The 28,000-nt window shown below is 36.6% G+C and overlaps 1 protein-coding gene across 1 annotated transcript in view; it reads left to right on the top strand.

Annotated features, from left to right (window-relative positions):
- Nucleotides 1-28,000, top strand: part of WDR72 (WD repeat domain 72) — a 196,419-nt gene that overhangs the window by 45,263 nt on the left and 123,156 nt on the right. The window contains exon 13 of the mRNA XM_068992495.1: nt 13,197-13,399. Within this exon, the coding sequence (XP_068848596.1) occupies nt 13,197-13,399 (203 nt within the window). The remainder of the gene's footprint in view (nt 1-13,196; nt 13,400-28,000) is intronic.

Below are 28,000 nucleotides of genomic sequence, written 5' to 3'. Positions count from 1 at the left end.
TTCTGTTTTATATTTTGGTTTTGGGGCCATGAGGTATATGGGATCCCAGCTCCCTGACCAAGGTTCAGACCCTCACCCCCTGCCCTGGATGGCAAAACCCCAAACACTGAACCGTCAGAAAAGTCCCAGGCAATTTTTTGAGGTGTATATTAAAGCTCAATCTCAGCTATTTAGTGAATCTCTTTATGGTTCCTAATACTCAGAGAATGAGGGTAGAAGGGAGTTATTAAAAAGTATGAAATGTCTAGCCAGGCTTCATGTTTGTTTTTATGACTTTACACAATTATGTATTTAGTTATTTATTTTGCGTAAGAAGCAGACTTTCACTTGTAAGACAGTGGAAACAACAACAACAAAATTTGAAATCTAAATCTGTCTGAGGTAAAAGTACCGGCACAAGTACTAGCTGCATTAGTTTCCTATTGCCGCGTAAGAGATCACCATGGATTTAGCAACTTGAAACAGCACCCATTCCTTAACTCACAGTTCTGTAAGTCCAGGTAAGCTCAACCAGGTTCTCTGCTTAGGGGTGAATTCAAGGTTCAGCTAACTGGACTGTGAACTGGAGGCTTTTAGGAAGAATTCAGTTCTATGCTCATTCAGTCCTGGGCAAAATTTAGTTCTTTGTGGTTACAGGTCTGAGGTTCTTTGCTAGCTGTAGGTGCTGTTACTCCTCCAGGCCATTCCCTGATTCTTCCTCCTTGCTTCCTCTATCTTCAAAGTCATCAATGACACTTTGCTTCCTTCTTATGCTTTTAAATCTCTCTGATGTACTTCTCTTCTATCAGCTGGAGAAAAATTGCTATTCGGCCTGGCCCACTTGAATAATCTCCCTATTTTAAGGTCTGCAAATTAGAAACTTTAATTATATATGCACTGTTACTTTTTGCCATGTAAAAACATAATCACTGAAGTGCTGTAATTGTATTCACAAGGGAAAGATTCACCTAAGGATGAGGTTATTGGGGATTATTCGTAGAATTCTACCTATCATATTGGTGTTCAGTTAGGATAGTGTTTGGAATGGAAGAATGAAGAGATAGGAGAAGCTTTTTGTGTAGCTGGGCACAAAAACATGATATGAAATTGCATAAGTGGAGGCATGGGGTGCCAGAACTACAGTGAAGGTACGTTGAGAATTGGTGCAGACATGCCTGCTGGAGGTTTGGTCACCCATTCTTTGCCTGAAGGAAACCGTTGCCATAGGCCAAGGAGAAACTGATTACAATTAAAAAGTTTCTGTCCTCCCATGACCATCATGTCCCTCAAACAAAAAAGTGACTTTCCATGTGACTCCACCCTCACCCAACCAACATCTTATTCAAGAGACTGTTCCCTGATTTTTCCTTATCCAATACGCTATTTTTCTCTGCAAAATCCCAGATCAATTTAATAAGATACTTACCTAACTAAATTAATTGACAACAGAAGTGGATAAATGATAGAGTCAAATCTCTAGGAATATTGTATCCTGTAAGTAAAATAATCTTCAACCAAGAAAATGAGGGAAAAAAGACTATTTTCGAAATTTTTAAAAAGTAAAAAAATAAGCATACCTGGTATAAAAGATTAAAAAATACAGGTTGAATGACATTTTGCAATACTTAGAAGCAGTACAATTTTAATGTTTTGTATAAAACAGGTAATTTTAACCTTAAATATATTATTTGTATCATTATATAGAAATACTTTTCCATAAATATTCACTTCTTAAATTGGTTTTAAAATTATATGAAGTCTTAGAATGAGGTTAAAAATTAAAATTTAGTCATAGTAGTTTCCATGATGTTAGCACATGTTTAAAAAGAAGGAATATTTGATAAGGAAATACCTTTTCCAAAAAACTCTACCTTCAAATTTGTTTAAAATTAAGGTATTATTTGTAATCCTTATATATCTCAGCAACTTCAAACCTCAATGTATTTTTATTCTTTTTTTCTTTCACCCTACCCCCACTCTCACCCCTTTATTCTGTTTTTCTAGAGGTCAACGGTCAGAATTAGATGTGAGGGTTGAGGTGGCCCAGCTGATAAATCCCAGTGTTGCTCTGAATGTGCTAGAGGCAGTAGCAGAGCTGGGGTTAAGGTCGTGGTGGTCAGAGACTTTGTGAAAATGTATTCTGTATACCCTTAAGGTACAGAAGGTTGATGTGAAGCCAGTCATGAGTCTATCATATTAAGACTTCTGCATGGAGCAAAATGAGTCCCATCCTTGGCAATCTATTTTATAGCTGAATTTATTCATGTACGTTTAGGAGTGGAGGTGCATGCCTTTATGCCTAATTTAATGTTTTCAGATCCATTTCTTATCCCCACCCTTCCCTTATTTTCTAGTTAGCTAAGTTTGATACCTCCAGGGTCCCCTCTCCCTGGTCAGAACCCCCATCAGTTATACATTTTCTGGAGTAAGATGCAGTAACTGTGAAATGGTTTTGTTAGGAAGAGGGCACCAGGTCGATCTCCATGCACTTCTGTGAACAAAGCAATGAACTTCACATGTAACTGAAGATAAATGGTAAATCTCACAACAGATTCAGTGGTCAAATGCCTTGATACATGGAATTTGATTATAGCTGTCAGTAAGCTGTTTTGTTGAAACCTGATTTTATTAATTTGACTACTAAATTTGGTAGCGAGACCATTATTCCAGCCTATTCTCTTCTGGAGACAGTCAATTTGAAGTATAACTGCCCTCTTAATTACTGCCTGATATTGTCATGTATTCAGTTAGAAAATGTCTACCTGATGTAGAAAAAGGACCTAAGTCTATAATGTGTCCACTCACATGTTCTCACTATTAAGCTTTAGTCATGTAAGTATAATTTATATTAATTGCTAATCACAAGATAGGAATTATTTACCAAATTCTGATTTTTCACAATCCCACAATAAGCACAATATTTAATTGATAAAATGTTTGATTAAACAAATTGTTTAAAATTTGTTGGTTTACAATATATGTGATATTAGTGTGCTGGGAGGATTTTATGTTTCTGTAATAATGCTATTTTTACACTGTTCTTCTGAGGAAAAACACCATGAGTTATAATAAATTATCTACTATCTCAGTTTTATTTACATAAATTTTTGAGTAAGCAAAATATTTATGTAAAATGTGGTTAAAAAGCTAACCCATCTGAGTATTGTTTTTGAATCTTAATTTCCTCACTATTTGCAGATGTATTCATTAAGTAACTATGTTTTGTTTTGTAACCATTTCTGTCCATTTTGAGATTATAGGTATTGGTTTTCTTATAGACTTAGCTGACCTAGTTGTTAAGTTGTAGAACAAAGCTTATCTGGCTGGGGTTTTTAAATATGTAATTTAAAGCTATTCATTAATTGGTAGCAGGCTGTGATAATTTTGTTGATTTTAGAAAACACATATTAGTGGGAGTTGAAAAATGTTTAAATAGAAGATAACAAATATTTAAAATATGGGAAGATTAAAAGAGAAATAAAATCAAGGGAGCAATCTCTGCTTCTTTGGAAGGGAATCAAAGTGTAGAATATTACTTCTCCTTCCTTTTCTTTCTGTAGATATTCAAGTCTATGACATATAAGGGATAATTTATCATCTGAATTTATTCTCTTTATCCTCTGCTGTGTTCTGTCACTATTGAAGGCAGCAGCCTTCCTGGTACACATGTCTTGATTTAAAATAGATTGATACTTCAGAATCAGATTTCATAACAGGCATATTATAAAGGTATTATTTGCCTTATTTAAAAACAAAACTAAACAAAAAAACTATAATGCCCTATAAATATTGACAATCCCAATGCACTTAAAATATGACTGTATTTTTACAATATACTGATTTACAATTTCTGAATTTTCTCTCTTTCCTTTCCTCTCTGTGTGTAGAAAGCGGCTAAAGGTTTTATACTGGTCTCTTGACAAATCTCACTCCATACTCTCTTGAAGATGAAGATGACATTATTTCATTGGGATTTATCCTCACTCATCTGCTGATAATGCTTAAGCCTTTGTCTCTCTGCTCTGATCACTCTCTGGAACTGCATATGTTAACTCTGCATGTCTGCTTGAATGGAAGCCGAAACAACTCGCTACACCCTCTTTATCAAGGCCATTTAGGCAGCAAGCAATGGGCTACCCCACAGGTCAAGTTAAAATATGTCATACAGAGACTTACTTGTGTTTCCAGTTCCAGATTCCTTGGAATCAGGAAAGACTTGGCCATATTGCTGAGACATGGGTCAGGCATCAGACATGTAAATGCTGCTTTTCCCAGTGTTAGTTCCTCCTGGACTCCAGGGTTGATGTTTATAATGGGTATAACTTGGTGTTTGTTTGGTTTTTTTTTGAGACCATGGCATGCTCTGATGCTTTCATAGCCACCTCCTTCCACTGCTACAAAAAAGCAGTAAAATTTGGTTTATTCATTCAGTAAGCACATGTTGAACTCTGCTTTCCAAAAAGAATTTAGCACTTTGTAGGGAGACAACCCTGAATTTAACTAGCAAATAACATATACTAATTACAAACGTGTTAAGATCTACAAAATAAAGAAGCTGAGATAGAAAAAACAATGCATCAGAGGAGAATTCACTTTAGAAGAGCCTCTCTGAGGAGGTGAAGCTTTAAGCTACTACTTAAGGAGAAAGATGGAGCTAGCAGGAAAGAATTTATTTTCAAAGATCTCCCACCCCACATTGGCAATCATAAATTCATTCTCTTAAGTCTGTGAGTCTGTTGTGGAGGAGGGATAGTTAGCAAGTTTGGGATAGACACATACACACTGCTATATTTAAAGCAGATAACCAGCAAGGACCTTTTATAGCACATGGAACTCCAGTCAATGCTATGTGGCAGCCTGGATGGGAGGGGAGTTTGGAGAATGGATACATGTACGTATGGCTGAGTCCCTTTGCTGTTCACCTGAAACTATCACAACGTTTTTAATTGGCTATACCCCAATACAAAATAAAAAGTTTGAAAAAAAAGAACTTTTTTTTTTTAAACAAACAAAAAAGATCTAATTTGTGAACAAGGGGAGGATGACATGGGAGGAAGCTGGGACGAGAATATGACTTGTGGGTCAAGGAGTTTGGATTTAATCCCAAGTGTAGCCACCGTGAAAAATCATTAGCCACATTGCTGATGTCATATAATCCACTAAGAAGTATTTATCTAGCCTTTAATTTAGGCCAGACTCCAGCCTGGTTTACTGAGGAGGATTAAAAAGTAAGGCAAATGTATAATCCTACTCTGATTTTGATTATAATCTACCCTGAGAGGCAAGGAGGAGTTTTGAGTTTCAGGTAGGAGGCAGAGGAGACCACACGGCTCTTAAGGCCCAGTGAGCTCAGGCCTGGAGTCAGGCAGATTCTAGAGCCACAGAGCTGAATAAGTTTGTTAAACTACTTGCAAGGGGCTGGGTAAGAAGCCACTGACATCAGAGGAGGATTGTCAGATAGCACAGCACCCACTGTGTGCCAGAACCTGTCCTAAGACGTTCTACATATCTGCTAAGCTGCTACTGCTGCTAAATCACATCAGTCGTGTCCGACTCTGTGCGACCCCATAGATGGCAGCCCACCAGGCTCCCCCGTCCCTGAACACTGGAGTGGGTTGCCATTTCCTTCTCCAATGCAGGAAAGTGAAAAGTGAAAGTGAAGTCCCTCAGTCGTGTCTGGCTGTTAGCGATCCCATGGACTGCAGCCTACCAGGCTCCTCCGTCCATGGGATTTTCCAGGTAAGAGTACTGGAGTGGGGTGCCATTGCCTTCTCCAGTAGTACAGTGCAAAAGGAAAAAAATCCTAATTATCATTGAGTTCACTTTGGAGAAGGGAATGGCTACCCACTCTAGTAGTCTTGCCTAGAGAATTTCATGGACAGAGGAGCCTGATGGGTCAAAGAGTTGGACATGACTCAGAAACTAACCCTTTCACTTTTCACTTTTTTTTTTCCACTTTGAAAAAGAAAAGTTCCTCTGAAATTGGAAGTTGAATTAAGCAGTTTCATAAGCCTTCAGTTTCTGATACTTCAGCCAGTAGTGACTATTCTAGGCAGTAGTGACTATTCTGTTCTTCCCAAAGGCAGCTTATTTGAGTTGAAAAGCCATCCTGTGTTCAACTTCCTCTGGGTCATGCCCTCCCTCCTATACTTTAACAATTTAAGTATATCCCTGAAGTTATGTAAATCCCATAATTTCAGGAATATATTGAAAGGAACATTCTGCATCAGACATGATTTAACCATGATATACTGCTGTTATCGTTCAGTTGCTAAGTAGTGTCCGACTCTTTGAGATCCCACTGACTGTAGCAGGTCAGACTTCCCTGTCCTCCGCTATCCTCTGGAGTTTGGTCATATTCATGTCTATTGAATTGGTAATGCTATCTAACCATCTCATTCTCTGTTGTCCTCTTCTCCTTTTGCCTTCAGTCTTTTCCAGAATCAGGGTCTTTTCCAGTGAGTCAACTCTTGGCCTCAAGTGGCCAAAGTATCAGAGCTTCAGCTTCAGCATCAGTCCTTCCAATGAATATTCAGGCTTGATTTCCTTTAAGATTGCTGGTTTGATCTCCTTGCAGTCCAAGGGACTCTCAAGAGTCTTATCCAATACCACAGTTCAAAAGCATCAATTCTTCAGTGCTCAGATTTCTTTATGACCCAGCTCTCACATCTATATATGACTGCTGTAAAAATCATAACTTTGACTTTGACTATACACACCTTTTTGGGAAAAAATGATGTCTCTGTTTTTAACACACTGTCTAGGTTTGTCATAGCTTTCCTTCCAAGGAGCAAGCATCTTTTTATTTCGTGGCTTCAGTCACCGTCCACAGTGATTTTGGAGCCCAAAAAAATAAAATCTGTCACTGCTTCCACTTTTTCCCCTTCTATTTCCCATGAAGTGGTGAGGCCAGACGCCCTGATCTTAGTTTTTAAAGTTGAGTTTCAAGCCAGCTTTTTTCACTGTCCTCTTTCGCCATCATGATACATTAATCAAGATCTAATCAGGAGAGAGAAATGACATAGTAATTTGAACAGAGATCATTTAACATAAAAAATTAGTAACCACCATAAAGAATTTCAGTGGGAGGAATAGGTTAATAAGAACTAAAGAAAACTCTAACGGATATAGGAATAGCAGATTTAAGGAGCCGTCATTACTCTGCAGATGATATAACTGCCCAAGGAAGCCCCACCCCCAAGGCTATGATCCTGACCTTGCTGGAGGAGGTCACAGCTGAGGTCACTGGATGGTAGAGGAGCTGCTGTGGTGGTGTAACTTGCCAGAAATATGCCCACTATGAGACTAGGGAAAGCAGTTCACAGGCAGATGCCTCGCTGGAGGCACTCTGTTATAAAACCAGGCAGAGACTGTGCCAAGTGAAGCTGCTATCTGCTGGCTGACATGCACTGCAGGAGCCTGGGTCTGGGGAAGAAGCCAGCCAGGCTGCCCCGGATCAGAGAAGAAAAACTCTTTCTTCTACTAGGTCCTTACAGCACCCTTTTATCTACAAAGGTTAACACTGCACCAGCTATTAAAGGAAAACTATTTTAAAAACCCATATCCAATTTCAGAGCAGACAATAAAGTATGAATTTAGAACTAAGAGTCAATAAATTGGTAACTGAAATACATGGGAATCCCTGTCTTTCCACTGTCAGGGTTTTGATGAAAATTATTGTTCTGAACTTATTAGAAAATCAGCTTATAATTTTCAGAATGCAATTTATGGGTTCTTATATATTAAGGTCTTTAATCCATTTTGAGTTTATTTTTGTGTATGGTGTTAAGTAGTATTCTAATTTCATTCTTTAATGTGTAGCTGTCCAGTTTTCCCAGCACTGCTTACTGAAGAGACTGTCTTTTTCCCATTGTATATTCTTGTCCCCTTTGTCATACATTAACTGACTATAAGTGCATGAGTATACTTCTGGATTCTCTGCTATGCTCCACTGATCTATGTTTCTGTTTTTGTGCCAGTAACATACTGTTTTGGTTACTGTAGTTTTGTACTATAGCCTGAATTTAGGGGGGCATGATTCCTCCTGCTCTATTCTTCTTTCTCAAGATTGTTTTGGCTATGTTTAGATTCTTCTGTATTTCCATACAAATTTTAAGATTATTTGTTCTAGTTCTGTGAAAAATGTCATTCATATTTTGATAGGGATTACATTGAATCTGTAGATTGCATTTAGGAGTATAGTCATTTTAACAATATTCTTTCAATCCAAGAAAAAGGTATATCTTTGTATTTACGTCATTTTCAATTATTTTTATCAGTGTCTTACAGTTTTATGAATATAGGTCTTTTACCTCTTGAGGTAGGTTTATTCCTAATTATATTATTATTTTTGGTATGGTGATAAATGAGATTGTTTCCTTTATTTCTTTTTCTGGCAGTTCATTATTACTGTATAGAAATGCAACAGATTTCTGTATATTCATTTTGTATCCTGAAAGTTTATTGAATTCATTGATGAGCTCTTGTAGTTTTCTGGCAGCATCTTTAAAATTTTTTATGTATACTATCACATCATTTGTAAACAGTGACAGTTAAATTCTTTCTTTCCTTAGGATTTCTATTTTTTACCTTTTATGCTGTGCCTAGGACTCTGACATAAATTGTAGCAATACTGTTTTTGGATCTGTCTCCTAAAGCAAGGAAAATAAAAGCAAAAATAAACAAATGCAACCTAATTAAACTTAAAATCTTTTACAGCAAAGGAGACCATAAACAGACAAAAAGACAACTTACTGAATGGGAGAAAATATTTGCAAATAATAGGACTGAAAAGAGGTTAACATCCAACATATATAAACAGCTTATACAAGTCAACATTTAAAAATGGGTTAAAAAATAGTCAAAAAACAGAGAAGACATTTTCCCAAAGAGGATATGTAGATGGCCATACACACGAAAAGATTTTTCAACACTGCTAATCATCAGGGAAATGTAAATCAAAACCACAGTGAGATATAACCTCACACTTGTCAGAATGCCTGTCTTCAAAAAAGACCACAAATAACAAATGTTGGCAAGGATCTGGTGAAAAGGCAACATTTGTGAACTGATGTTGGAAATGTAAATTGATGCAGTCACTATAGACAACTGTATGAAGTTTCTTAAAAAGCTAAAAATAGAACTACCATGCATGAGTGCTCAATCAGTTCAGTCATGTCTGACTCTTTGCAACCCCATGGACTGCAGCCTGCCAGGCTCCTCTGTCCATGGGATTCTCCAGGCAAGAATACTGGAGTGGGTTGCCATTTCCTTCTCCAGGGGATCTTCCCAACCCAGGGATCGAACCCACTTCTCCTGCATCTCCTGCATTGCAGGTGGATTCTTTACCAACTGAGCCACCCGGGAAACCCAGAACTACCATGCTGCTGCTGCTGCTAAGTCGCTTCAGTCGTATCCGACTCTTTTTGACCCCAAAGACGACAGCCCACCAGGCTCACTGTCCCTGGGATTGTCCCTGGGATTCTCCAGGCAAGAACACTGGAGTGGGTTGCCATTTCCTTCTCCAATGCATGAAAGTGAAAAGTGAAAGTGAAGTCGCTCAGTTGTTTCTGACTCTTTGCAACCCCATGGACTGCAGCCTACCAGGCTCCTCTGCCCATGGGATTTTCCAGGCAAGAGTACTGGAGTGGGGTGCCATTGCCTTCTCCACAGAACTACCATATGACCCAACAATTCTGCTCCTGGGCGTATATCTGAGAAAGACAAAATCACTAATTTGAAAAGATACATGCTCCTCAAGGTCCATAACAGCTTTATTAACTGCCAATATACAGAAGCAACCTAACAGATGAAAGGATAAAAAAATGTGGCATATACATACAATGGAATACTACTCCAGCCATAAAAAAGAATGAGATTTTGCCATTCGCAACAACATAGATGGACTTGGAGGGTATTATGCTAGGTGAAATAAGTCAGACAGAGAAAAACAAATCCTGCATGATATCACTTATGTAGAATCTAAAAAACACGACAAACTAGTAAATATAATAAAAAAGAAGCAAACTCACAGATATAGAGAACAAACTAGTGGTTACCACTGGGGACAGGTTAGGAGAAAGAGGCAATATAGGTGTAGGGGATCAAGAGGTACAAACTATTAGGTATAAAATAAGTTACAAGTATATATTGTACAACCCAGGGAACATGCCAATATTTTATAACTATAAATTGAGTATAATCTTGAAAAATGGTGAATCACTGTATTGTATACCTGTAACTTATAGCATATACCAACTGTACTTCAATTAAAAAGGAAAAAGAGAGAGTAGATATGCCTTGAAGAATGTCATTAATTAAGCAAATACATTTTTTGCAGCCATTTGAGAATAAAAAGACAATTACTTGTCTATGGTAACTTTTGAAGAAATCAACTCACTCTAACCACTCTCCTCATCACAATTGTGCTTCAACTACTTCTTTGAAACAAAATAATCTAATCATCCTGCATGCTAAGTCCCTTCAGTCATGTCCAACTCTGTGTCACACTATGGACTGTAACCTGCCACGCTCCTCTATCCATGGGATTCTCCTGGCAAGAATACTGGAGTGGGTTGGCAGACCCTTCCCCAGGTGATCTTCCCCACCCAGGGACTGAACCTGCGTCTCTTACATTACATCTCCTGCATTGGCAGGTGGGTTCTTTACCACTAGCACCACCTGGGAAGCTCCTAATCATCTTGAATATTTAATAATTAGTCAAAGCGGGAACTATTGCTCACAAAATTAATTGCTCCATATTTGTTAGAGTGGACAGTTTTTAGTTTGGAGTGGAAAGAACTTATGTGTTACTTTACGTATTATAACAAATTAATTTTCAGGTGTTCCTTGCCTCCACACTACCATTAGATTCTCAGTAACTCTAGGGGGAGCAGGCTTGAGTCATTCTTTTTTACTGTGTATTATAGTTTGAGTAGTCACAGAAAACTTATGAGAAAAAATATCCATGGTGACATCACATTCAAAGAGACTCCTCCACAAAGACAGTGTATTTTAAATGTTTCAGCTACACGTTCTGGAATGCAGTTATTTTTTAGAAAGTAATATTGGCTTAAAGCTCAACATTCAGAAAATGAAGATCATGGCATCTGGTCCCATCACTTCATGGCAAATACATGGGGAAACAGTGTCAGATTTTATTTTGGGGGGCTCCAAAATCACTGCAGATGGTGACTGCAGCCATGAAATTAAAAGATGCTTACTCCTTGGAAGGAAAGTTATGGCCAACCTAGATAGCATACTGAAAAGCAGAGACATTACTTTGCCAACAAAAGTCCATCTAGTCAAGGCTATGGTTTTTCCAGTGGTCATGTATGGATGTAAGAGTTGGACTGTGAAGAAAGCTGAGCGCCGAAGAACTGATGCTTTTGAACTGTGGTGCTGGAGAAGACTCTTGAGAATCCCTTGGACTGTAAGGAGATCCAACCAGTCCATTCTGAAGGAGATCAGCCCTGGGATTTCTTCGGAAGGAATGATGCTAAAGCTGAAACTCCAATACTTTGGCCACCTCATGCGAAGAGTTGACTCATTGGAAAAGACTCTGATGCTGGGAGGGATTGGGGGCAGGAGGAGAAGGGGACAACAGAGGATGAGATGGCTGGATAGCATCACTGACTCGATGGACGTGAGTCTGAGTGAACTCCGGGAGATGGTGATGGACAGAGAGGCCTGGTGTGCTGCGATTCATGGGATCACAGAGTTGGACACCACTGAGCGACTGAACTGAACTGAACTGAACTGAACTGAATAATAGTTGTAGTAATAACTGTTATCTTTGGTTTGAGAAACTCTTCTTATTGTCATCCTTACCAGAAAAGATTTTCTTGGTGTTGCTGCCTGCTTTACTTGAAGATGTATCTATCTTGATGGAAAAGGAAAGTTTCGAGAAAAAACATTTGTAAGATATATATGTTAAAGACATTAATTTATTAATGAAGAAATGTTGTAATGAAAAGATATCATGGTTAAAAGACCAGAGACTAAATTTCTGCCGAATATTTTAGCATAGTAGCTATTAATGACTCAGAATCCAAAGCACTAACTCAAGGTAGTTTCTTGCTGAAAAGGAAAGATATTGGAGGAGAGAAAGAGAAATGAGTAAGGTTTGAATAGTCATAATCTTCAACTCTACCTATGTATTCTAAAGACACAGGGGTATAGAAGCATTATTTCTATTTTCTTATTTGAATTACTTTAAATTTATTTTTTCTTAATACTATCAATAAGAATGGTCTTTTTCCTTCTTAGCAAATATTTTTGTACAACTGCTTCTTTCTTCATTGGTAGGAAAGGAATAATAATTAAAATTTTGTGTTTAGATTCTATGTAAAGTTCATTTTCCTTCACCAGTTTACTTCATAGGATATAGAGTATATATTTAATATAGTATGAGTAATAAAATGAACTCATAACTGATATGAGACAGTGGTCATGATTAATTGATATTTATCAAGATTTCACTGAGTGTTATGACAATGTATTTTATAAAAACACTGTGAATTCTTTTTTGACACTTCTGCTCATTTTATACTTGTTTCTTTTAACCTTAAACTCCACTTGTCAGTACCTTGAAATTCTGAAACTGTAAGAATGGCAGAGTAGAGGGCAAATAATTTTTTTTCTCTCCTAATAGAATAAGAAATAAAAGCCAAATGCATAACAGCAACAGTATCAGCAATAGCATCACTAGCCAGAAAACCATAGAGAGGCCTGAACTGCTGAAGATGAAGGCATCAGGCATCTGCATTCTTATTGCCTCTATTCACTTAAATGCTGTATTACCAATAGAAACATTTTAAGGTTGGGAACCCAAGAAAGCACTGTGGATTCTCTGTTGTTTGTGAGTTGGAACACTAGGGGACAGCACTAAAATATTCCATAGTTGTTTGTTATTGATCACTTGCATACTGTATAATAAGTAGGAGAGTTTACTGTTAATGATTATTGAATGCTCTGTTGATTTCAGTGGACGAAAGAGCACAAAGAGGAATATGAGTGTCTCAAGTCTATAATTTTAGCCTTTATAAAACGATGATTTGATAATTTAGAGGAAGCTCCAGGCTGTCCTTTGGTTGCAAGGAGATAGTAAGGCATGATAACTGAAAAAATTATGATTTTTCTGTTTTGAGTGGTTTCTTCTTTTTATTCTTTGGGGTAAATATTTTGCATAAATTTTTATTTCTAATCTTGTTTTTCAGGGACTTTGGAAAGACACGAAACAGGAGAAAGAGCGAAGATTATTCTTAACTGTTGTGATGATTCACAGCTTACAAAGCCTGAATCTATACTTCCAGTGGCCTCAGAGACACATAAGCACAAAAGTGTAGAACAGAGGTCCTCCAGCTTGTCCCAGTTTGGGCCAGTACCTTACCCTGGTCTGCAGGTGGAGTCTTCATGTAAGGTAAGTTCAAATCAAGCTGCTGCTCACAGTAAACATTACCCACCCCAAGTAAGAAGTAATGCACTTTCATCAATATCTGCCCATTAAAAATCAGCACAAAGATAACAACTCAGAGATGATTCTATCTACCAGACATGCCTTCCAAGCAATCTTGGGTAAATTGGGATAAGTTTTTGAGTGATTATTATTTTTGAATGAATATAGCATTCTTTTTTTGATGAAGACATGTTCTGGCTTATCAATATTGAGCCAATTTTATATGAATTATTGAACTCAAGATGGTTTTTAATGAAAGGGGGGTGGGAACCTATATTTTGTGGTCTGGTTCCTTTTTTTTTTCATACAAACTCCATCATTGTGTATTAAATAAGGCTTAGAATTCTGACATGCTAATGATCCTAGAGATGCTAAGTGTATCAAAATAATTCAAACAATGATCTAATTTTTCTGAAGCTTTTTTGTTTTTATTTGTGATAAGCAAATTAAGAAGAAGTCAAATACCTAAGTGGGAAAAAAAAAAAATGTATCTATATGTAGTGAGAGGATGTGTCATCTTTAACAAAGATGGCTGCTAAACTGTGCCTCAGAGCTGCAGGGGTGGGGGTGGAGGCACCAGCATATGAGCATCACCTTTTTAGGTTTGAAGACTAGATTCAGCTTTTATCAGTGAGGTCAGTGTTTGTCTATCTTTTGAGAACTGAATCATACTAACCAAACACCCAAGAAGTGAATATGTAAACTAGAATGACAGTTATTTAATTTACAATGATAAATATGATTGCAGTTCATTGCTCTGCATAGTCTCACTGTAGCAAAGCTGCAGAGCATGGGGGAGAATGGGGAGGTGGAATTTTAACAGAGGATTCCTTGATGGGCTTCAAGTCAGAGCCCTGAGCTCTGAAAAGCTAATGCAATGGTTGCTGTCACCCCATCAGGGTACTTTCTCTATTGGTCAAGCCTGGTATACACTGAAAATTTTCTACATTTTGGTTTCCCTCTTTAAGACTCCATTTAGGCCACCTAGTTCTATGCTTTCTCCTGCAGATGTTAAAACAAGCAATTTGGCTGCAGCTTTTTTTTTTTTTTCATTTCTTTTTTCCTGAGTATAATTATTTTCAGATTTTCCAAATCTTTTTCATGTTCTTATTTAAAGAAATCATGGGGTTTTTGTTTGCTCTTTGGCCTGTGCCTTATTTCCCTGACCAGAGATCCAGCCTGTGCCCTCTGCAGTGGAAGGCTCAAAGCCTTAACCACTAGACTCCCAAGGAATTCCCAAGGGGTCATGTTTTATAAGGACAATTATATCGATATACTAAAATTTTTAACATTCATAACTGAAGTTGAAAGTGATAGGGTCTTAGTCTCTCTTAAGTGCGAGACTGAACCACACTTCTATTACGTATTTTAAGACGGAGGTGTTCAAAGCCCAGTGAGTAAGACCATCAGATTGCCATGTATTCCATCTTAATGTGACTGTTGCTTTTTGTTCACAATAGAATGTGTATCTTATAGTGGAAATTATATGCCAGAACAGTAGATGAGAACTTGGATATGTCTCTTGACTCATGCATGTCAGGTGCCTAGGGTCCGCAGGAGCACATCTCATTTATCAAGTGCCTATTTTACTAGTTTAATTCCCAGAAGGTAAGCTGATTGCTATTTCATTCAGTTTCTTGAAGGACTTCAGAGCTACCTTTTAGTGATAACAGTGATAACAGTGATAACTGGTGATAACAGTATATATTTCTTTATGTAATTTTGTTTCTGTCTTTTGACTCCAAAAAGTAATAAAATCCTGGGGTCTTGTTTTCCTAGTCTTACGCTGATTCCAACTTTATTTCCTAGCTGCTACCCTTTACCTGGATGACTATAGTCTCCAATTTTTACTCTCTACGGAGTTGGAGAATTGAATTAGACAGGACTATCACCTCCTTTGTTCTATGTTATACTTCTCTTATTATTAGGCTTCCTGTTAAATAGAGCTATTTTTATTTGTGCTTCTCCCAAGTTATAGCTTCTCCAATTATATACTGCATATCTTCATCTCATCCTCTTAGATTTAAGCCTTTAAGACTATTTTATCTTAATTTTTTGTGCGGGGAGGAGGGGGGCTGCATCAGTCTTAGTTGCGGCATGCAGGATCTTCAGTTATAGCATGCGAACTCAGTTGCAGCAAATGGGATCTAGTTCCCTGACCAGGGATCAAATTCCCCTACTTTGAGAGTGTGGAGTCTTAGCCACAGAGCCACAAGAGAAGTCCCTATCTTAATCTTTTACTGATAAATTTGATAAGCATAAAATTTCAAGGATACTTATAAATTCCCCATCCTCCTTTTTGTTAATATAATAAAATGCTTTATTAGTTTTCAAAAGAAAAAAACGTCAGATTTAAAGATAGGAATTAAATCACACTCATTTCAGAGCTGGAGAAAAAGACAATAAGTCTGAAATTTAGAAGTATGTAGGGTAACTGTGTTTCAGAATTTTTTGATGTAGACTTCAGTGAGAAACAAATCAAATATTTTCAAATGGTATCATGAATTGTTTAAGTGGAAGAACAACATGTAATATGTGTGGTGAGTTCTTTGTGTTTGGCAACATTTGGCATTTGTTAGGATTCTGTATTCACTTTTCCTTCTTGCATTTGTAGAGTGCATATAGATTTAGGGAAAGGTTTTAAAGAGAACAACAAATACAATAAAACATTTAAAAAATGGGTCCAATTTGACATGCTAGAGGAGTCGATTATGTGCAGCTAGATAAAGAAAAATCTTTGCAGGTAGGAGCGGGCCAGAGTCTTAAAGGATTTAAAGGAATACAATATCATATTAGTGATGGGGAAATGCTTTTCTCAGATTCAGCTGAGGATAAAATAAGATAGGAACTGTTTAAATTGCAGTGGGAGGAATTTAGCTTTAAGGTAGAATATAAACAACCTTACTAAAATCACCTCTACATGGCAGAACTCTTTGTTACCTCATCAGATTTTAATGAGGGAAGTCCTTTTTTGTCTATTAGTTGGTTGGTTGGTTTAATTTTTTTTTTCTGCACTTCTTGTCTGTAAAATGAATGAAAAAGTAAATAAATAGGATTTTTGAACTGCCACAATTTAGACCAATTGTAATGTCCTGGAAATGTCTTAAAAAAACAAACAAACTGATTTTCTGTAGAACGGGTACCCAAAAGCTCCAACTGGTTGCTTTACTTAAAGTTACAAGGTTTAATACGGCAGTCATTAACCATACATAGCTACTGAGCATTTGAAATTTGGCTAGCACCATATGTTAAAATGATATTTTGGATATGTAGGCTTAATACCTGTTTCCTTTTATTTTTTCAATATGGCTACTAGGCATTTTAAAATTACACATGTAATTTGCATTTTATTTATGTTGAAATATTTAGGGACAAATGTTTGAACTAGACCAGGGATAAGCAAACTTGTTTGTAAAGGACCAGATGGTAAATATTTTAGGCTTTATAGGCCATAATTTTGCTATTTGAACTATTTAACTCAGTTCTTGCAGCAGAGAAGCCACCATAGACAATTCTTACACAAATGAATGTGGGTGTGTTTAGATAAAACTTTATTTACAAAAACAGGCAGTGGACCAGATTTGATACTCACTGTCCATTATTTGGAAATTTCTGATCTAGTCAGCCCTCTCTAGACTTGGAAATCGTGAGGTATTTGGAGGAGTATTGGCAAAACAGCCAATACCTACCATCTCCTTAGATATATGAATTTTTAATGAAGCAACTTATCCCAGCTTCTTCTCCACTATGAGGAATATAATCCAAAAGGCCTTGTATCACTCTGTTCCCTGACAGCAGGAATGGAATTCATATGTTTGAAAGTCTGCCCTTCGTAGAAAACAAATGTGTGCATTATACTCTCTAATCCAAGTGAGATTTTTTAAAATAAAATTTTCTTTAAATAATGCACTTAAATATGCATCATTATCTAAATATATAATATTGGTTATAAATAATCCATTTACATATATTCCAAATAAGCTTTCGAGAAATATGTTTGGATTTTTTTAATCTTTAGTTGACTTTAGAGTGATGCCTGTTTGGTGACATTTGCTGAAAAATCTTAGAGCTTTATCTTGCTACCTCCTGTAAAACACAGATGTTGTACTGCTAGGCCCCCAGTAGAGAACTGGATCCCAGTGCTACTTATTATTTTAGTAGAATGGAACATTAGTTCTTCTACATTTTATGACCCAGAAACATAATCAAAATGAAACTAGAGTTGTTTCTTGATGGTGGAATTTGAAATTTTCTCCTGAAAATTTATGTGTATCAATATGAAATAATAATTCATTGTGGCAATATTACATGTTGCAGATTAATTCTATTTTCACTAAACTATCTACAATATACTATCAAAATTATTATTACAAAAAAGAAAAAATATTTATTTGAAAATAAGTGTGTTATATAAGGATAAATCCTCAGTATAGAATGATAATCTTCACATTTTTGATTACTAATTTTTAGTATATTCTCTTTAATATAATAAGCAGCATGTGACTATTTTTTTCTAATGTAGATAATATTTTGCATCAATTTTATATAATTTTAAAAGGAAACAGATTTTTTTTACTAGACATATAAGTCCTTCATGAAAACATAGGAATCTATCTATAAACATTGAATTAAGATTTTTGTTTTGAAGACTTTGGTTTAGTGAATCCCAACTTAAAACTTAGTGCCTAAATGGTATCACCATTCCTGGTGAGCTAGAATAAAGAAATACAATTGAGGAGAAATAAAGGCCATTTGCTTTTTGAACACATGTGAGGTGATGCAAGTCCTTGAGTATAGCCATTTCTCATAAGCATTTTATATAATAATTTTAACTATCAAGTCAAAACATTTCTGTAATATGTAATTTTTTACACTTGTTTTATGAAGGATATCTCCTTTCTCACTTTGTGGCGTGAGTTTAAGCACTTTTGATAGAAAGTTCCCTCAATGTTGAGGAAAACTCTGAAAGGCATATCACAGCTTTGTTCCAAAACTAATTCAGGAGGGCTCGGAGTCTCTATGAAAAGTCGGAGCGGCACTATTAAAATGAGTCCAGCTGTCTGCCTCGCACGCAGAAGCAACCCTGCATTTCCTCACAGGACTTCAAAGCCTTGCTTGTATCTAAACATTTGTTGGCCATGTAAATCAAGGCACAAAAGGAAAACGCTGCTATTTCACGGTGCGCGGCTGCTCTGAGTCCGGCATTGTGCTGCACGTGCCGGTGGGGAGTGCCAGGAACAGAAGGGCACTGTTCTGACTGTGTGACAAATGTAGTTAACACCAGATCCATATTAATGTTGTCAAGTTCCCTTGATGTATTTAAACAGACTTTAATTATTTTCAGCGTCCAAAGGCCTGAAATATATAGCCTAATAGTTCTTCAAAGAAAGCTTACTTAATGTGTGAATGTAAAACCTCTCATAAAAATGAAACTTTTATATTAGCCATAGTCATTGACATAGGTTATTCATCAAGTCAGCAATTTGTGTGGCAAAGTGCCATTTGAATAGTGTATTGTTAGGCTACTTATGGTCCACTTGACAAGGGCTCTTGCTGTAAATAGTGCAATTTGACTCCAGCTGTTAAAGAGTGGCTTTGACAGCAGCCAAATAGAATGGAGATGCCTTACTGCACTGCCGAAAAATCAATATTGGGTTCTTGTTCATGGTAACCTGTTCTTTTCTCTTCTGTAGATTTATAAACGACTATCAAGGGTTTATAAGTGGAAGTTTAAATATTATTTTAAATGCAATTCTCTTTGAGTTTCAAATTAAGGTGTGATAAATGGTTACAAGTACAGAGTTGTAGGATATTATTTCCACCCTCTGGTTCATGTTTAGTCACAATTACAGTTAAGTTGAATTTGGATTCTCCAGCTACAGTAGAAAAGAATTAGTGTAAAACATGGGCTCAAAATTGTGTGCTTATTGTATATTGCTAGTGCAATTATTTCTTCTTTTTTATTTTCTTATCAATTTATCTTCAGTGTCCTCCCATCTTCTCTGTGTGTGTACCTTTTTGTATAGATGGCAGGGTTCTTTGTGGCTGTGCCCATAGCAACACCCACAGATGTTGACAGCAGTAATGTCCCCTGTGTTGTTGAAGATTTCCCTAAAGCAGAGTCTTGCTGGTTTTGAAGATTTTTCTAGCGGTTTTCAGCAATACAGGGTTGCTATGATACCTGACTGGCAGTAATAGATATTGAATCTGTTAATTACAGTAACCACACACAAGGACTTTTTTCTTTCGGTTTTTCTACTGTTGCTAGCTGTTATATTTAAGATACAGAAGAGGAAGTGAAGTCATATACTCAAGATGAGAATATATTTCAAGAGTTTACTTTGAATCTTGATATTTAGTTTTAAAAATGTCCTAGTATAAAAACCTTTCAGCTGACTGATGCAGATAGAGTTTACTTAAATTGCAAATGTAATTTATTTAGCTAATTACCAATTTTGACTGAATTTGATTTTGAATTTTTATTGTTTACTTGAGATGTCATTAAGTTTTCATCTAAGGAGTGCTAAGCAGGATTTGAAAGAGCTATCATTTTTAACATGAAAAAAGCTGGTATAATGAGTACTTTTTCAATAACCTCTTTCAGTGAAAGCTGTTAAAATAGTTGTCTTCCTATTACTAACGAGCTCTGCATTTATTCAATTTGTGACTGAGATAGCAACTCAGAATTCATAAAGCTGATAATATAATTGTGTACTAAGACCTTTAAGGCTGATTCAAGGTCAATGTTACTGTTTTTGTAATTGCTGATAGGCAGTTCTCACTTCTTCAAGAGGAAGGGTTGGTTCTGCTTTGATTTTACTTGATTTTATAAATTGTTATCTCTTCTGTTAATTCTAAAGTTAACCTTTTCACTGAATAAATGTTTATGTTATTCTCTAGTACTGGATTTAGCCTGGATATACCTCAGTAGCTTTTCCCACACCCCATAATATTAATCAACCCTGTTAGAAACATGGAAATCTAGGATTATAACTTTCTTCTTGAATTAAATATTCCAATTTTAGTCATCAATTAACTTGTGGGTGAGGATTCTAGCTTAGAAACTTGAATAAAAGTTAAACATAGCAGGCATTTTTATTTTGCATTTGGATTAATCTAGGGACAGAGTGACATAATTTATTAAAGCATGTCTTTAAATTTGTCTCCATTATCATCAGTAGTTTTATGGACATATTTTAGAAAGTATGAGTTATGTAATAATGTACACACCATGTTACACACCCATAACCATTTAGAGACTTTTTGTTTCTCTCTCATTTCTTCTGTTCTTTCCTACTTTTCTTTCTTCACTTGCAGTTGAAAAACAAAGACAAAACCTTGTGGCTTTCCAAAGTTGTTAAGGCCAGCTTCTTGTAGGATCTAAAGATAGACCTAGTCAACTTACTGAAAGAGGCCTGAGTCTTCTGGGATGAAAAGTCACTTTAGTGGATTTGGATGTTCTGTTATTGAGCATGTTTGCTGGTTAAAATGTGATGCTAAACGTTACCCCTTTACAGAAGCTTGGTAACTCAGTCACTGTCTGACATCAGGAATATTCTCTGTTTATATCCCATTTTTGATGATACTCTGAAGGGTGAAAAAATGAAGTTTGTAGAAATTCAGATTTTGAGTTAACTAAAAGGGTTAATAGCTTATAAAAGAAAGAAAACAAAGATAATAATAACTTTCTTTTTGAAAGTTGTGATCATATCACTTACTGACTGAGAGTACCAACTGGACCCATTTAAAGGAATCCCAACAGGAGCACTACTTCTGTACCAATGACTTATATCGAAACTGGCCCTAAGAGAGCAACAAATGCAAAAATGTAATATGAAGCAATTTCCATAAAAGAAAGCATCTATTCTCACAGAATATTTCCCATAAGTTGCTAAAAACAAAATGTATTAAGACTAGCTTTATTCGTATGACCTAAAAGCATGAAATTTTTTAAAAATATATCCAGTTAATATTCTCATCCATTTTTCTGAACTGAGTTTTAACAGTGACATCCTGAAGATACAACTAGTTCTCTGTATCTTCATATGATATTCATGGCAATAAATACAAATAATGACATAAATTACATTATTTGTAATTTTTTACATATTATGAAGCTCGTAATACTCTGGAAATAGTTGAAATATCCTGCCTAAGCTTTCAGTCCATGTATGATTGTCTCTACCAGATATTTTTTAAATGGTCATAAGAGGCTGCTAGGTAACAAGGCCTTTCTTATACACATGTTTAATTTCATGCACATCCAAATAATACTAAAATTTTATTATTTTTTGTTTTCACATAATGTCTGGGACATGATGGTTTTTATTTTATTTTTTATAACAATTGTTTCAGTTCAGTTCAGTCAGTCATGTCCGACGCTTTGCAATCCCATGAGCCGCAGCACGCCAGGCCTCCCTGTCCATCACCAACTCCTGGAGTCCACCCAAACCCATGTCCATTGAGTCGGTGATGCAATCCAACCGTCTCATCCTCTGTCGTCCCCTTCTCCTCTTGCCCTCAATCTTTCCCAGCATCAGGGTCTTTTCAAATGAGTCAGCTGATTGCATCAGGTGGCCAAAGTATTGGAGTTTCAGCTTCAACGTCAGTCCTTCCAATGAACACCCAGGACTGATCTCCTTTACAATGGACTGGTTGGATCTCCTTACAGTCCAAGGGACTCTCAAGCGTCTTCTCCAACACCATAGTTTAAAAGCATCAATTCTTTGGCACTCCCAGCTTTCTTTAGAGTCCAACTCTCACATCCATACATGACCACTGGAAAAACCATAGCCTTGACTAGATGGACCTTTGTTGATAATGTGATGCCTCTGCTTTTTAATATGCTGTCTAGGTTGGTCATAACTTTCCTTCCAAGGAGTAAGCATCTTTTAATTTCATGGCTGCAGTCACCATCTGCAGTGATTTTGGAGCCCAGAAAAATAAAGTCAGCCACTGTTTCCACTGTTTCCCCATCTATTTGCCATGAAGTGATGGGACCCGATGCCATGATCTTAGTTTTGTTTATTGGAATATAATTGCTTTACAGTGTTACATTTCTATGCCAGAAATCTGTATGACATTGGCTTCTTTGTTCAGGGTCTTACATGACTAAAATCCAGATGTCGGCTTCAATTACTATATCATCTGAGGCTGAGGTCCTCTTGCACTCTTAATCAGGTTATTGGCAGAAATTAGTTCTTTGTGGTTATAGGACCGGGGTCCCTGTTTTCTTGTTGGCTGTCAGCCTGGGAGGGGGCACGCATTCCTTGCCATATAGTCCTTTTCATCTTCAGGACAGCAATGGAAAACTTCTTATGAATGGAATTCATTTAGTACTCTTAAGTCTCTGATTTCTCCCTCAGCCAACAGCCATAAAAACAGTCTCTGCTTTCAAAAATTCAATGTGATTAACTCAGGATAACTCAGATAATTTTTTTATCTTAAGGTCAGCTGATTTGGAACACCAGTTATATCATCACAATTCCTTCATGGCAGTACCTAGATTACCATTTGGTTGGGTAAATGGAAGAAGATATGCTTCACTATGGTCTAAGAATATTGAGGGCAATCTTACAATTTTACCTATAGATGGAATCATTCTAACTCAGAGTGACTGCTGAATTACTTCTCTCTTCTTCCAGTTCTGGAACATTCCACATCTGATTAAGTTGTTAGCTGTCCTGATTAGCTATACTGGTACTAATCATTTCTGAAATTTGAATCAAACTCTTGTTTCTCTTTTGGACCTCTTCACCCTGTCTGTTCCTTCAGGGAGTTTCACATGCTGGATACCTGAATGAGTAATCAACACTGGAAAATATCTCCTTTAGAATTTCAGGATGTTCATAAAATTAAAATTGCTAATTTTTACTATTATTATGTAATTTATATTGTAGCTCTTAAACTGGGGACAATATCTACTCTTAGCATATTTTCTGAGTTTTAAATTTGATTTTGACACTTATCTTGGGCTGGAGATGGCACATATTCTTCAGCTGAATGACTTCCCAATCTGTCGGATACACAGTACAGTTTATGAGCCGATCTTTGGTCACTCCACCAGCATGACCTTAGATGGGAAGAAAAGAGCCTCAGAAGTGGACCTTCCATTATTATTCATCTGACTTGCAATCATCCTGGGAATAAAATCCAAAGTCATAAAGAAAAAGATATTGAAAAACATCAACTATAGATCTGGGACCATAACCTAGATATTTCATCTCTAGCTACTTGGTCTCATTAAAGTAACTCATATTCCCCTACTACTTATCATCTGCCAGAATATTTTCCCTCTGATTCTTTACCTTGAAGTCTAAGCTTCAATGTCACTTTCTCATAAAATAAGTAGCATCCCACTTCCCCTTATTCTCTGTCTCAACATCCTTTTTATTTCATTTTTTATCTTCCCCACTTTCCCAACAGTATAATCTCAAAGGGGACAGTGATCCACCCCCTCTTCACCCTGCGTATTTACTTTGTCAGTCGATTGCTCAAAGTCCAAATTGGGTTTTTATGTGTGACTTGATCTTACAGAGGGAAGTGACCTAGTTAAAAAAAAAAAAATTGTGATATCAAAGAGGTTGTTGATATACAACTTCTACCCACCAATATTTAGACACAAGTTTTTAATCAGTTCAGAAGTTTGAAAGGCATACTGATATTGAGACCAGTCCAAATCAATTCAAAACTTAATAAGAAAAAATTTTTAAAAACTGGTGATGAAATTTAGGATATTTAGCATACTAGGGAGGAATGGTCCACTATAGGTAAGATAGGTAAACTGATACAGACTCAGAAAAGGAAGATTAAAAGACATTGTGGTTTCTTACCCGAGAAAAGTTTCTATTATTGCCTTAAATTCAGACTCCTTTTTCTTGTAACAAAGTTATCTAAAATAAGCACTCAAAAAATAGCCTGAGGATTGTACTGTATATCATGAGCCCTCTGCTTCCCTCAAATAATTACTTTACTAAGCCCTCCCCTTGATACAAAACCCCTGAAGCCAGCAACAATCTAATCAACAGATTTGTAATAACTTTTAGAAATGTAAGTGTAATAAATATGAAGAGGCCTGATTTATGTTTCATTTCCCAGATGCAAAGTCTCTGGCACAATCCTCCATCCCTCAAGTGGCAAATATCACTTCCTACTTTCATAGATCATTTGAAATGTGCTGAACCTCTCATCAGAGGTTGGTGAAGAGAGAGCTGTATGACAGTAAATGCTTTGGGTAACTCCTTACTGTGGGAATGTAGGGTAGCGTGCTGTGTTAAAGCTCCCGGAGATACCAACCCTCATGGAATTTGCTCTTTTTTCTTGTAAGATTTTTTTCCTCGTCCAGGGAGATGTCTTGGTAATGGCAGGAAGGCCAGTGTCCCTCCGCATGGCTGTCCTACTGATTCCACTCTGCATGTATCTCTCCCTGCCTAATCCCACTTTCTCTCGCCGCCTTGTTAAATCCTGCCCATACTACAATATATGCACGCTATTAAACATGCATTGGCTAATTAAACACTTGAAAGTTAATTATGGCTTGCCTAGCTATTTTACAAGCATACATACAACTCATCTTCTCAACTAGATCTTGTGCATGTGTGCTAAGTCACTTCATTGTGTCTGATTCTTTGTGAACCAATAGACTATAGCTCCCCAGGCTCCTCTGTCCATGGGGTTCTCTGGGAGAGAATACTGCAGTGGGTTGCCATACTCTCCTCCAGGGGATCTTTCTGACCTAGGGATTGAACCTGCGTCTCCTGCACTGGAGGTGGATTCTTTACCGCTGAGCCACCGGGGAATATCCAACTAGATCTTAAGCTACTTGAAAGAAAAGCCATGTTTGTATGTTATGTAAGTTTTTTAGTGTGGAATGCAGAACAGTCATTTTTGTTCATTCAGCAAATATACAATGAACCCCTACTATGTGCCAGATACTCTTCTTTTAAATTTTTTTTTATTTCATAGTTGTGTGGGTTTGGACAAATTTACCTGTCATCACAGTCACAATATAGACCCCTCCCATCACACTCAGAATTTCCCCCATGGCTCTTCAGAGTCCACTCCTACTCCTTGTCAGACATTCTTCTTGATACTAGTGATTTCAACTTTGTTGAAATACTAGACATATTTTTAGTAGGAGTTAGACTATAATTTTTAAAAGAAGAGCAAGGATGTTAGATAGTGATGAAGGTTTTGTGGAGAATTAACATCAGACAGTGTGATAGACAGTGCCTGGGGATTTATTCCAGGCTGAGTGATTAGTGAAGGTCACAGGAGGAAGTAGTATTTATATTGCATTTATATTGTCTGAATGGCAAGATGAGGCCAGCCATGTGGCTAGCAGAGGGGGCAGTTTTCTAGGCAAAGCAAACAGCTATTGCAAAAGATCTAATTAGGAATGAGCTTGATGTAGGAAATGAAGTCAAGAAAACAAGTGTGAGTGGAGAGGTGGATCAGAGAATTAGAAGTTAGTGTTAAAGAGTAAGGTAGGGGCAGACGCTGTTGGATGTACTAACCCAAAGTACAGAGTTTGAGTTCTACTTTAGTAAGGGGGGAGTTTTTTCATGGTTTATCTTCAAAGGAATGATGTAGTCTGATTTATGTTTTGAAAAGATCACTATGGTTGCTATGTGGATAAATGGATTAGAGGAAAGGGAGTGTCAGAAAGAAGATGCTATTGCATAGCTGCTACAAGAAAACTGTTAGTTGGTGCTGAGTTTTTTAACATCAAATTAATAAAAGCTATGATGCAATACATGTGCTTTAATAGACCTACATCCCAAAGTACTACTAGAACCCTATAATGGTGAGACCCATACTGTTCACAGAATGAACATAGAAGGTCATGCTGGTTCTAAATCTTGATGCATGAGTCATATTTTGCTGAGGAAAACAGTAAGTCCAAAGGCTCAGAATACAAAGATGAATGGTAGTAGGGGAATGATGGGAAGTTGATATACCTGGATGGCATAAGAACATCCAATGCAATCTTAATAAAGGGTCCTTTCTTAGAATATAACTTACCTGAATCAAGGAGACTTAACACCTTAAATTTGGAAAGACCCTGATGCTGGGAGGGATTGGGGGCAGGAGGAGAAGGGGACAGCAGAGGATGAGATGGCTGGATGGCATCACCAACTTGATGGCGTTTGAGAGAACTCCAGGTGTTGGTGATGGACAGGGAGGCCTGGCGTGCTGCAATTCATGGGGTCGCAAAGAGTCGGACATGACTGAGCGACTGAACTGAACTGAACACTTTAAATTGTCTATTTTATCTTTATACTGTGGTTTTGTCTAAAAAAAAATTTTGTATACATTTAAAATTCTTGTTCATTTAGAATAGGCCAGGAATTTTCAGACATTTTCTGTCAAGGTTCAGATAGTAAGTATTTTTAGGTTTATGGGCCATAGAGTCTCTATTACAACTACTCAACTTTGTCTTTGTAATGCCAAAACATCCATTGGCAATACATAAAAAAGTGGGCTTTTGTATGGTTTAGTGATATTTTATTCATAAAAATGGCAATATTTGGTCTTCTGTTTTCTAACCTCTGCAGTAGGCAATACTGTGATTAGATTCTATTATAACTGAGTATAATAAGCCACAAGAAGTGGAAGCCTTCCACTGGAAAGCATTGTTTTTGGTCATCATTAACATAGTCTTGTAATCTCTCCTCTTCACCAAAATTTATAACTGTTTGCACTCAATTTTGGAGCTCTGATTTGTGAAGTCTATTTTGGCTTTTTGGACATTTTTGTCTTATGTCTCCAACTTCTTACTTCTTGAAGGTAGTCTCCAAACTTGAATTTGTCAATTACCAGCTATGTGGTAATTTATTGTGTGTAGTCAATTGAAATAATGCATGTCCTTGCTTAGGCATTTCATTAACTTTACATTTTACACTTATGTGAGGGTATTCTCTACGTATTGGTTTCAATTTAATAGGTATGCCTTAAAATGAATTGATGTAAATATTTGGTGGCCATAGAGAGACATATATCCAAAATACGTGTTTGGCTGATTATTCTTTATATAAATATATATAAGAATCATTCCAGTCCCCCTTTTATCTATTTAGTAGTAAACCCATTCTAAGTTATTTTCAGCTGACATCCTTTCTGACCTTTTGGGCAATTATAAGCTTATTAGTATGATGTTTGGAAAGCATCAGTATGATACCAATGATTTAAAAGTCATAGTTGGGAACCAAAAGTGTTTGGAGTAAGTCAAATTAGTATATCTACAACCCATCTCTTTAGTTAGTTTTCATCTCGTAGGGGTATGACTGAAGAGTAATTTAGCAACATATGCTTGTTATCTTAGTTGATAATTATATATAGAAAGAGATTTAAAAATTGAAGGAAACAGTTACTATTCAAAGAGAGCATATGGGATTTATCCTCTGTGCTATGTATAAAATAGCTTTTAAATGAAATTATTTTGAGTTTGATATTACTACTTTTCTTCTATTAGTTTCATTGAATTGTTTATAGGATGTTGAGTAGACTACATGTGAAAAGCAAAAGCAATATAGTAAATTATGCTTTTATAAAGGTAAGGATGGT

The sequence above is a fragment of the Capricornis sumatraensis genome, chromosome 2 (genome assembly GCF_032405125.1).
Source record: "Capricornis sumatraensis isolate serow.1 chromosome 2, serow.2, whole genome shotgun sequence".
Taxonomy (NCBI): Eukaryota; Metazoa; Chordata; class Mammalia; order Artiodactyla; family Bovidae; genus Capricornis; species Capricornis sumatraensis.
This window is presented reverse-complemented; position numbering and strand designations above follow the sequence as displayed.